Here is a 13,221-nt window from a genome sequence, read left to right on the forward strand (position 1 = left end):
AGTTAGGCCAGGTGACCTAGATCCACTTGCACCTGCTCCCCATCTGCAAAGGAAAAGAGGCTGGAGGGTTCCTTAAGTAGGGAAAAAGAGCGGCAACCAGGAAGGCACCAGGTTGGCAGGGCTTAGGCCTCCTTAAGTGGGGGAAAAGAGCGGCAACCAAGAAGGCACCAGGTGGGCGTGGCTTAGGTCAGGTGACTTAGATCCACTTGCACCTGCTCCCCATCTGCCCATATGCGTTTGTGAATAAAGTGAGTTCCCGACTGAAACACAGGATGCCTGGAAGACAAATATGTATGCCATGTCACTGAAGCAGTGCTTGACAAAGTATGCCAATACCACAGTGGGAAAAGTAGTGCTCATAAATCATATGCGTCTATGGTCCATGATGACAACTCAGCGAGCACTATTGCCACTGGAATACTAACCATTACATGTGTTTACATATGTTCCACTGTCTCCTCAAGTTCCAGAATTACCAGTTGTTTATCTCACTCTAAAAGTGAGCTACCCCCCATCACCATTGGCGTGCAGGGCACTCCCCTTCTTTTCCCACTTTGATTTACTATTCATAAATCAAATGCCAACAGAATATGCATCCGTTTAAAATAATGTGCTTGGAGGTATAAAGACCATATTTTTTTCTTTGCTCTCTAATAAAATACAATATGAATCGCCTATAACCAAAATAAAATCTGTATGCCAGGGTGCTGCCACCACACGCCAGGGTACTTGATAGAACTTCTGAATGTACTTCTAAAGTATAATTAAATGTTTCCTAAATAATCCAGGGGACAGTGAGACATATCGGGCTGATGCTCAAATATCTCAGGGTGCTGCTAACAATAGGATGCTATGTGCCAACCTGCCAGGGGGGCTGCACCTTGGTACCGTTAAATATGCTATGCAGCGTAATGTGCCAGCCCGTCAGTGGGAATATTACTAGGCAAGGGCCATATTGCCAATCACGCATTCGCAGACCATTTTTAACAGTGCCATTCCAATTTTGCCCCAGTTAACTACATTCTCACTCGAATTTCTATGTTACACCCAAAAAGCTGGCATGCTCCAGCGGGCCCCATTGGGTGCAGCACTTCAGCAGCTTAGAGCGAGGTTTGAGATGGCCCTCCGCCTGCTGACTAGCAGATTAAGAAAAAGTGAAATGAGCCCCTGTGGTCTTCATACCCTGGGCAGCTCTTCCTCCGAACCAAAAGATGTACACCATGCAGAACTCAGCACTTCACTGGGGCAATGGGTGGAGTCCCTAGACAGCCTCTTCCCTTATCGCTGTAGCAGAGGGTGCACAATCTGTCAATTTGAGAGACAGGGTTTGACTGTCACAAAGTGAGAGAGGGAAATTGGGACTTGCCCGCAGATGCCAGTGGTACAGGTGTGGAGAGGAGGGCATTGTGCGCCTTGGTAGGTCTTGCCGTGTCATTCTTTGATATACCTTGTATACCCTCTAGTGACCTGCTATGGCATGTTTGCCCTGCTGTGGCTACTTTCCTGTTTGCTGCATAGGTTCTTGCCCCTGATCGATATGTTGCTGCATGATTGTTTTGCGTCTTGTTTTACCCAGCCCCCATTAGCTTCTTGATTACAACCTGTGGTAGGAGGTTCCTGGTTGATATACAATCTGCACCCTAACAACCTTCTCAACCTCCTACCATTACTGACATCACATTACACCACTCCACTTAACACTTCAGATTGAACAAAGCAAGCAGAACTGTACTAAGCACAGCCCCGACATTGCATAAATGGACTCAGGTCACTACACAGAGACATGCCCAAACCAAAAACTAGCCACCAGATCACTCCACAAATCCATAATGTTTACACTTACCATACCGGACATCAGCAGATGAACAACATGCCTTTATACTCCAGGATACACCTGGAGCACGTCTCAAATGAATATGTGACTACATAACTAGAAGCTTACCTGCACACAGAGCATGTTTCCTCACAATCTACAAGCGTCACAACAACAGCAAAGCAATCTTGCATTGCTCCTTATGCTCTTGCTAACCAAGCCCAACACATTCTCCTGCAGGATCTAAGTGCAAGAGACCATGACACTGTATACAACCCATTGATAGCATAACATGCATTACCTGTTTCACGCATGGCATGCCTGTTGTTCCCTAATGATTCACTTTGTCACATTACTTTCAACAGCAGAACTAGAACATTGTTATGCCAGTTTCCCACTGTCCCCAGAAAATCTCCATGCCGATTTAACATTTCACTCAGAAAATGACCATGCCAGCAGGGGCGGACTGGCCCATAGGGAACTCTGGAGATTTCCCGGTGGGCCTCTGCACCCTGGGCCTCTTTTGTGTGGTAGTTCCAAATTTTCTCATAGGAAAAGCATTGGGCTTGCTGAAAATGTGTCATATGGGGCCACTTTGAACATTATTTCCAGGGCCTCTTTTAGTTCCCAGTCCATCCTGCATGCCAGTAGCAACAATAACCTGCCATTGGTACTCCAGTTAAACACAGCTTAATGCAGCTTTCTGAATTGCTCCAGAAAATGCCATGCCAGTTTCACATGGCCTCTCCTCCCCAGTGGATTGTATTAAAACAATAAGGGTAATACTTCAATCTCGATTAAAGGCGGTTTTTCCAGCAATAGGGAGTCCACCCTTGAGGCCTGGCACCTGCTGGCATTCCCACTAGCCTTGCTTCCTTGGGGAAGTAGTGGCGGTTTGGTGGTGGTTTCTGGCCGGGCATTTTGGTCTCCTATTCGTTTTTTGAACCCTGCTGTTAAGATGACTGTCCGCTTTCTGTACCATTTTCTGGGAAGTGTTGACGGGACGTCCATCAAGTGCTGATGTATCTCAGCCAAACTGTTTCTCTGTATGTACTCTATTGATACACGTGTTCATATGTGTCTGCCTCGTCACCCTACACCTATCCACTCAAATTATTAAAGGTAGCATATACCCAAGTCCCCCAGAGCTGATTATTTGATTTGATGTGATTTATTGTGCATTTGTTAGGCACTTATAAGTATGTCAATTCTGTTTCAAAGCACCCACAGGGCAGCAGGGAGGGAAAGTGGGATTAAAAAACAACAAATATAGCGGAAGATAAAGACGAGCCTACTATGCCGTGTGAGTATTCAGAACGTGCAAGTGCAGCGAGAAGAGGCGAAGTGGGGAGTGGGGGTAAGTGCTGGAATGTCCGTACTCGTAGGGGAGCAGCAGATGAAGTGCATAGTAAGGTAAGTGCTATGCAGCCTGCGGACGCATTGGGTAGAGTAGTGCAAGCCTACAGGATTGTGGCCGGTGGGTCCCGAGGCGAGTGCTGAGAGGTAGACAGAGGCTGGGCCGATTGGGTATGGGAGGCCAGGTCCTCGTAAACATCTTAAATACAACTGAAAGACATTATTAAACCTTCACAACACCGCCCATGCATGTGTCTTGGTGTCAAATGATATAGCCTTTAGTTTTAAGCTAAAAAGGCTTAAATACCCTTTGTGGGTAAACCTGCTCATCATAACAGAGCCTAGTGTGTTATTAAGCTCCAATATGGTCACTCTTCTAAGATATTATTTCTACCACCACTTCACAGCCTAAAACATCTTTTAGGATATAGGGCATAGTATTTGTCAAGCTGTTGTGCACAGTCACCTCTTCCTTGCTGTGTACACTGCCAAACAATCCTACACGTTTTCTTTTCAAGGCCTCAATGTTCAACACTTTCTGTTTTCGTTCATGGGTCCTTGCCTTTTCTTTATGGCCAGTACATTTTCAAAGGCTCGTTGTGCTTTCAACTGGGTCATCCTGTCTCTCCAATGGGCAATTTCCTTGCCCCTAATTCCAAAAAGCACTTCATGGTAATTGCAGGTGTTCTTAATATTAACATATTATCTGCTGCCACTAGATATCCTTAATACAATATACGCAGTATGGGGCATCACAGAACATGCCAATATGTCCAGGTTCTAAAGGGCAGTCTGTCTGTAGCCTTTCATATGGTCTCTAAGTTTCCTTTAAAGGTGCATATAAAAGCTATTCTCTGGAACTAGACAGAAATACACTGTGCATTGGCTGCAGGTTTACAGGTCATGGCCATGATGAGGGCACAATTGTTAATTTCTACTGCCTATGTTGAGTCTCATTAAGTGAGAGGCGGCTTGGCCTGTGCTTGCTAGGTCTACAGAATCAAACAACACCGCACTGATGACACAAAGAAGGCCCCACACATGCCTGGGGTTACATGTATTCCCATGAAGAAGGGATAAGGCCTAGCAGTTTATCTGGAATGGTCCCTTTGGAGACAGGATCAAGACCGATTTTCGTATGCCTGGTCCCCTTCTATAATTATGCAAATAGGATAAATAAGCAGTGGAATGGAAATTGCCTGGAGAAATGCAGGTGGTTTCTATTAATTCAAAGCATTCCATTCATCACTTCCTAGTACCTATTTGAGGTCAAAATGAGGGTCACAAAAAAAGGACAAATTCTGGATACAGTAGTAGGTGAGGGGATCATACGCATTTGCTAGGCACATCTGATCTATGATCTATCTGAAATAATGTATATGTGTAATCCCATGTTAAACCAATTTTAAAGTGCATTTTGTTTGAAATATTAAAATCTTATTTTTTTTGTAGAAGAAAAGTTAATAAAATAACATGCATCATTCACAACTTACTGTTTTAATGTGGATCCTCTAAAATATTCCGTATCACAGGGGAACGGTCAATGGAGGAAAATTATTTAGAACAGAGGGTTCCCATCCTTGTGGTATCTGGGTAACACTTATTAATTCACACTAGACTGCTCTCCCTATAGGAAGAACACCCTATCCCTGCCTATGTAGTGCCCTCTATCCCTAGTAACGCCTATCTAACAGGGGATAGCAGAGTGGCTGAGCCTATTTAGACTTCTTTCATACCATTTTTTATCAACACACGAAGTCAGATGCTAAACCATTCAACTACTAAAAGACGATACATCAGTATGGGCTGTTGACAGCTAATACTATAGAGACATAATGTGCATTATATACATCTCTGATCAAATGGTAATGTGCTGTCCTCACTTCAGGATTTTTGTGCTGTATTTTAATTTACCATTTGTTGAGAGGCAGACACAGCCATTATGAGCCCATCCAGTGTAATCGGCGCTATAACGAGCTCTTGGTGTTTTTGAGTCCTCTAAATTATTAACATTTTTAAACGATCTCTCCCAGTCACAGGAGTTGCTTGTGATGCTAATAATTTGACAGTGTGGATCGCCGTGAACCTTGGGCAATTCATACAGCAGTCTTCTCTTGATGATCTGGTCCTTTTCAACAAGAATGTTAGTAAGGTAAGAAGAGTTTAATTATTGTTTCTGTTCCTGGGTTTTGATAGAAGCCTGCACTTATTTAATTTATGTGTATCCTAGTCAGTCTTTCCAGCAGCCTGCTGTTCATTCACAGGAAAGGTTCTTGATAACTGACACAAGAAAACATTGCACTACTCTACAAAGACATACTTTTCTATTCTCCTCTTCCACTTACTTAATTCTCAGCACTTCCTATTTATTCATCTGACCACTCTCACCTTTATCTCTTGCTTCCTTCTTTCTTCTCTCTTCCTCCTTCTAAATTGTATCCATCGAGACCACTAGTCTTTTCACATCTTCTTATTTATCTCCTCCCTAACATCGTCTCTTCCCACTCTGGAAGCCTTTTCGTCTTCCTCGGTTGACTCTTACTCTTCTCTGCTTTCAACCTTGACTCTCTTGACCCTCCTTACCCTTCCTCCTCTTTCTCTCCCTCAGGTAGGCCACCCCAACCTTGGCTTACCCCAGCTTGTTGTTCCTAGTGTCACTCTTTGCGTCGTGCTGAATGTTGCTGGTGGAAATCTCTACCTCCCTCTAACCTCCTTACTCTCTCTTCACTCCACTCTGACTATGATGCAGCTCTTCTTTTGGCCAGCCGACACTTTTACTCCAATCTTCTGGACTCACTTTCTGCCTGTCCTCATGACTTGTCCCAGATTCTCAATTGTATCCATTCTCCCGCTACTCCTGATCCCTCCCTTTCCACATCCCTCTCTGCATCAGTCCTTGTCTCCTGCTTTTCCTCTAAAGTCACTCTTCTCCATTCATCTATTGTCTCTTTTCCCTCAACCCCCTCTTCCTCCTGTCCTATTACCAGTTCTCCTATCCCATTTTCTTTGTCCTCCTTACCTCCTTTCATTCCCTTTCTGCTATAATATCTCCTGCCATCTTTCTAAAGCTCACTGATGGCTTTTCCCTCTGGTCCTCTCCTGTCCTCTCTTATCCCTGAGGTTTACCCAGGCTAGTCTCAATTCCTCTATCTTTCTTCTTCCACATGGAGTTCCTCAGGTCTCAATCCTGGGTCCTCTGCTTTTCTCTCTCTATACTATCCCTCTTGCCCCTCTTATTGTCTTTCTCACCATCTTTATGCTGACGATGCACAAGTCCATCTTTCATTCTCCTTGTTCTATTTGTCTTTTCACCCAAGTCTTACCTCTTGCCTTCTTGCAAATCAGTCTTGGATACCGGCCCATTTCCTCAATCTAAATCCCTCCAAGGCTGAAGTTCTTTTCTTCCCTGCCACACCTGTGTCTCCTCCTACCATCTCCCGTACCCCGTCTTCGCTCCCTATTTCTCTCTCTGCCCTAAATCTCCGAGTGAATCTTAGAGTTATTCCTGAGTCGCCCCTTTTTTTTTCTTGTGAGATTTCTGCCCTTTCCCCTTTCCAGCTTTTTAATATCCATAAGGTTTGACCTTTTCTTTTCTTTACTGCAACCAAATTTCTTGTTTCTTCTCTTATTTTCTCTGTACTGTTCTTCTCTTCTCTTAGGTTTCCCAGCTGCTCTTCTCTTGCCTCTTCATTCTATCTATAAGGCAGCTGTATGCCATTTTTTCCATCTATCCTCTCATGATTCTATTGCCCCTGATTGTGGCCCACTTCATTGGCTCCCCTTCGAGTCACGTTTGCTATTTAATTTGCTCTGTCTGGTTTGTAAAGGTCTTCATGATCTTGCTCCTTCTTTTCTTTCCTTTTGTTTTTCGTCTCTTATCTCTTTTTACGTCTCATCTAGTCTACTTTGCTCTCAAACTCTATTTCGTCTGCCTGTTCCTTTGTCTCCATATTCCAGTTTCTGCTCTTTTTCCCTTTTGGCCCCTAAACACTGAAATGTGCTTCCCCTTCCTCTTTGATATGATATGATAGGTTATTTATAACACGCTTAATACCCAATGGTTTATAAGCGCGGACCCGGGGATCGAACCTGTGTTGCTCCGTGTCGTCTTGCTTCCAAGGCAAGCACGTTGCCCCTGAGCTACCCTCCCAAGACTTTGGTCACTGTCTTTCTGTCCTGTATTCCATTCATGCCTTAAAACCTGCTTGCTTACAGGTTAACCTGTGTTTTTCAATGTGTTTTACTTAAATTGTACTGTTCTACTTTTGTACATCGCTTTGGCGTACAACGCTAAATAAATCAAAATCAAATTATATGAAATGATATGGCATTTATAACGCACCTACACACAAATGTTTCAAGGCGCGATAAAAAATTGATCTAGGTAAGAGTCTGCAAAGGCCATTCTCATTGGTTCACACAATAAATCATTACATTGGTTCTTTCGAAAAAGCATAGGTGAATTTCTGTTTCAAGATCAATACTCTATGGACCAAATATCAATGACGAAATGATGTCCCCCATAACAATAATTTGGTTTCAAAATCCCCCAATACTGTGAACATGCTGAGGAGTTACTCCTTAGCTGTATACTCCTCAGCCCTCTAAAGTTACTTAGCAAATGACGATGGAACTCACGAAAAATAATTTGCTGGCTACATGTAAGCTTAGGTGAAACTATTCAAACTATTCAAACATAAACTGAAGCACCTGAATATTGCACTTGTTTTGGTGAGTCAAGATGTTTGGAATATTGTCAGTGGTTTGGGCAAAATGATTAGGGATTTTCTGTTTCCCTAAATAGTACAAATAGGGGAAAAATGGTTCAATTTCAGGAGCAGTTGATGCAATATGCTTTTAGACATGGGAGAGGCAGAAAAGGAAAAGGGTTAAGTAGAGGGAGATTTAGAAAATTAAAATATGCTTTAGTTGAGGGACATGTAGAGCATTTAAGTATGATTTAATTGATGGACAGGCACACAAGTGAAAAGTTGCGGAAAAGGTAGCAAATGGAAATAGAATCGTCCATCTTCTGTTATTTCTAATGGCCCAAATAACCGGACAAAATCAAGAAGATGACAAGTTGCTGTTTTATTAGCAGTTATCTAAAACAGGGAGTTTACAACGAACATCAACAGACGTATGCTCATTCTCAGGAATTTCCACATGAAATACAATTGTGTACTTCTTTATGCTTCAGAATGGCGTCATGCTACGTGGCAATAGTAAAAAACCTATCAAGGAATGGGATTGCTTAAGGGACACATCTAGATATACAATCATATAGGAGCTTAGTTTGTTATTGGCTGTCTAATATCAGGTGGACAGTTTATGCCTACCTCTTCATACGTGTAATTTAAGAATAATCTGTTACACAGTGTTTCATTGATTTCTCAAGCTATAAGGTCCTTTGTTATATGGATAAATACAATTGGATTGGCACGCTTTTGCCATGTCTGAATCATTCGTTCAATTAGCAGCACATAAGCCAAGACCCAGGTGCAAGTAGATAGGACATGAAGCTGCCCCACCACCCAATTAGCCCAACATCTCTCATCACCCATGCCTTCTGCCATGAAATTCTCTTTGTACTTGGCCTTGCAGAGTATTCTTGTCCTAGGAATGCAACAGGAGTGAGGGCACTTGCTATCGTGTCTGGAACTCCATGTTCAAGCTTATTTTCAGCCTCGACTCACGTGACAAGAAACCACGATTCTGTTCATTATGCAAACTATCAAATGTTTAATATATGGTCATATTTAATCTGAGATGTATATGTAGACAAAATGTGTTAAGTTGGTGTTGAGAGCAAAATGGCATGCTTCAATTGCCTTATTTGGATCAGTACAAAGGTACTATATTTGCCTCATTCTGCCTTCATAAAACATTCAAATCATGAACCGTATTTGAAAGCAGTAGGGCAATTGGTAGGAAATAAAGTGCACACAATAAGGGGGTAAAAAAGGTAGAATTTTGAACTAATTCAGCATCTAATTTTTTCCCAGGTCTTTGATCTTTCTCTTCTAACAACAAAAGAGCTGGCTGAGATTACTACGTTTGTTGATTCATTCAAAAACTCAACTTTAACCCAGACCATTCTGGGTAAAATCAAGTACTTTGGAAGTAATGCCATCTTTTTGGATTATCTCCTCCCAATGGAATCAATTATCTGTCCAGTAAGTAAAGCATAATATAGTCAAATAAAATATGTATTCAAAACAAGGTATTCCTTCAGCTACAGGCATTTGTTGCCCTTACGGACATGAAGTTCTGTTAGACCATACACGTCCTCTTTTAAACCCATGTGTCCTAGTAGGACTATCCTTTATAGTGTTTTTTCTTGGCACACATATTATTTATTCTTGTCTTAACAAATTCACATGTCCCATGGCTTGATCATGTTCAATTTCTCCTTCCCTTTCATAGAGATCGGAACCATCCACAAATCCAAATGTATGCAACACATCAAATTTCTTTCAACTTCTTACTCAAGAAGAGCTTTTGAACAATATTTTCGATGCCCTTAACATGGATTGGAGCTTAAAAGATATGGACCAATGGATCAAGATTTTCCAGATCGTCATTGAACTCTTCGGGAAGGCTATCAACGAATCTCAAATATATAGATTACCCCTGAATCTCACATGTGAGGCTTATCAAGCGATGTAAGTAAACTTTGAATTGATTATTGTATTGTTTGAAATTAATATACCTATCTGCAAACACATCTTTTCTCTATTGCTCAATGATTCAAAGTATTTTTTTAATTTTTAAATAAAAAAATATAGAATAAAAATCCTGAGTGATATCTCCATGGAACTTGGTGAGAACGACAGATATGCCGTTTACGTATTCTGCAAAAGATACCTATCTCAAGAAGTCAATAAAACAGGTACATTTTGTATTTTTTGTAATTTAGAGCTTCTGCAGCTAGAAATGCAGAGGTGTAAGCAAAGGTGTTACTGCAAAGGTGTTACTGCAGACTCTATGGGTTACCCTCGGAGTTCACATGATTACAGCAAGTCTGGTGTATAGGAATTTGTCTTCTATCTTTTGCACTTTTTAGTTACCGGCGTTTCTGTCTTTCCTTTACCACTTTTTAATGACATGATGCGCTTCAGCCTTCACTAAAGATTGTTTGACAAAGCAAGCAATGGCCCATTTTGGGAGCAACAGTCGTGATGGCACTTATTGTGATTTCATAGTAAGATAAAGGGAAAACTGCAAGTTATTGCATTTCTGCTAGCCCGACCCTGTGATATGTAGTGAAATTAGACAACTTATTCGTCACTACAGGGCATGTAGAGCAGATCAAATAAAAGGAAACATACTAACCAAATAACAGATATAAGTAAAATATGTGAAGAAGAAAGATAAATGCATTAAGTAAAAAGGTATTTTGAAGCTATGCAAAAGTTAAAAACTCTATTTGTTTACTAAAGAGCCTTCCAAAAAATAATTATAGGTCCTACTACCAAAATATTCAAATTCTAGAAGGCAACTAATGACGGCAGTAAATGTTCTTATGATAAAGAATTGCTTGCTGCTTTCACTGTACCCATGAAACTGGGAGCATACAGATGCATAATAAACACAGCAGTCTTTAAATACGCTCCTCAATCCTGACCCACCTGCAGAGCAGATTTTAGGAAATCATTTTATTCGTCCTTCCTCACAATGAGCAGACAATAGTCCTGAAGCTACTTTCCCTGATTTCGTACAGTAATGGAAATATTTAAAACCAATTACATTATTTAGTATAAAACTCCACTGACTTTGGTTTGTTTTTTTGTATTGCGTTCTATTTTCCAGGCTCTGCATGTGCATCAAATACAAATGGAACTATAAATTGGAAACAGAAGAATTTGGGCAACTTCTCCTCATTTACTTCCATCTCAGACTTTAAGTCCTTTTACCCAAACCTGAACATAGTAAGTCATGTAACCCACAAAGATCTTCTCTCTTCCAGAATGATATATGTACACCACAGGGATGCAAAGAACCCTCTGCACATCACTATACTTTCCCTTTGTGATCATGTAGCTACAGGACAGGAACAGTGCTTTACATGCGCAGATAGAATGAGGCCATGATTTCATGAAATGCATGCATTTTCAAGCCATCACAGGAGCCCATCTCCCCTGGGCATCTGTAGTCTAGAGAAACAGCACCAAGAAAGTATGTGTGGTGGCATAGAGTACATGTGCGACTGGTTTACATGTCTGACATTGGACTGTAATGATAGTTTGAAAAATTGAACTATTCTTAAATCAGATTGATTGCAGAAGTTATTTGTATTTGCAAACCTATGCAGAGCTATATTTTTGTCAAAGTAACTGTCCTGAATACACATTTTCTTTCCTACATCTATCACATTCAGGTTGAACTTCTTGACACCATGAGCGCAGAGGATGTAGTAGGCCTTGCGACTAAACCAGATGCCATTAATGACCCAAGTTTACTCAAGCAAATCTTTAGCCTGGTCACAACAAACGAAGTCCCACAGTATACACAACTGATCCTGTTAGCTTCAACAAAGGTATGAACGCATTATCCAATTAAATGAACTAAAGCTACTACATAGGCCATGGTGGTCAATAAAGCTGTGAATTTAAGTATATCTGTTACAAGAGAATTGGAGATAGGCATTTAAAGAATAACACATTAACCACTGCTTCAAATGCAATCACAGAGCAAGACTGATGTTGAGATATCCAGAAGAGGGTGCAGCCATCAAAAATGAGGAGGGGTGCAGCCACTCAAGAGTTTACAGATAGGCACAATCTAGAAATGTATATATAGCTTTGGAAGTATATCTACAGGAAAGTACTGATGATCTGAAAGTGGGATAGAGTTGATCCCGCAACTCGTGGCATTGTTGTACCTTTAAGTCTTCTCAGTAAAATGTACACACAAGTGGACAGTATGGATCCAGTTAGAATAGAGAGGGATCAAATTAATGGAGAGAATAAACACAGGTCAATAAACTAGTATGTTTACTAGAAGAATAGTTTTAAAAATGTAGATCTTCTTATGAACCTGGAGCAAAGAGGCTCAAGAGTAGCTTGTGGTGATGTTATAGAAAGCTGTAGCAAAGGCCTTCAAAATTATCCCATCAGCAGTGAAACTAAAGGGTAAATGCATTCAGAAAAGTGTTGAGACATCTACATTGAAGAGGAAAATAAGTGATCAAACTATAGACCATCGAAGGTCTGCATTGCAAGGTTATGTTAGGGCATGGGTAGACTGGATGGATTTGCCATCTAAACCCGCAATCACTTTCCTTTATTGTCACCTAAGCCCTTCAGAATTCTTCCATGCAATGTCGATTGAATGATTGTCGTACTATTGTCAGGAAGTACTGTGTAGAGAAACGGTATGGATTATGAAATGATATTGACGGATGTATTCCTAGTTTGTCTCTCTGCCCACAGCCAAATCTTCCCTCTGTCATATTAAGGCAATATGACCATAGGAAGAGGGCCATTACCCATCAGGTAATGCCCCCAGGGGGGTAGATAGAAGCCTCAGCAAAGCAAGGGCTTTAACGGAGCCTCTGGGGCATTACCCGACCGGTAATGGCCCCCCTCTGAGGGTCATATTGCCATTAGCACCCCGGCACGTCGTAATGGTGTACTAATTGCAATTTTTCAAGTAAAGAAACAGCGCTTTTTCACCTCTCTCTTTCCCCCATGCACTTTTCCCTTCCCCTCTACCCTTGCACTTGCGCGATCTGAATGACAACTGGACTAGTAGGATCGTTGTCTGTCTCCCCTTGTTTCCCCCCCTGCCTCGTCGCGCCTTGAAACACTTGTGTATAGGCGGTTTACAAATGCCATATCATATAATATCATATCATATCATAACATGAAAAAAGGAAGCCGTTTTACTGTGCTATTGGAACAGGGTCATTTTGTAAAAAATGCGAACTGCATAGAAGGGATAATAAAAACGTACAATTATATGTAGCTGGTCACCTACATGCAACTTCTAACACTCATAAAGTGGAGTCTATTTGGAAGAGAAAATGAAGGTGAAATCACCATTACTTT

The 13,221-nt window shown here is 41.4% G+C and overlaps 1 protein-coding gene across 1 annotated transcript in view; it reads left to right on the top strand.

Moving 5' to 3' along the window:
• The window catches only part of LOC138568695 (uncharacterized), a 1,243,988-nt gene that overhangs the window by 80,856 nt on the left and 1,149,911 nt on the right, over positions 1-13,221 (top strand). Inside the window, exons 13-18 of the mRNA XM_069646472.1 lie at positions 5,203-5,321; positions 9,175-9,345; positions 9,596-9,834; positions 9,958-10,061; positions 10,982-11,100; positions 11,550-11,708. Coding sequence (XP_069502573.1) covers positions 5,203-5,321; positions 9,175-9,345; positions 9,596-9,834; positions 9,958-10,061; positions 10,982-11,100; positions 11,550-11,708 — 911 coding nt within the window. The remainder of the gene's footprint in view (positions 1-5,202; positions 5,322-9,174; positions 9,346-9,595; positions 9,835-9,957; positions 10,062-10,981; positions 11,101-11,549; positions 11,709-13,221) is intronic.

Source organism: Ambystoma mexicanum, chromosome 2q (genome assembly GCF_040938575.1).
Source record: "Ambystoma mexicanum isolate Mex_15411 chromosome 2q, UKY_AmexF1_1, whole genome shotgun sequence".
Taxonomy (NCBI): domain Eukaryota; kingdom Metazoa; phylum Chordata; class Amphibia; order Caudata; family Ambystomatidae; genus Ambystoma; species Ambystoma mexicanum.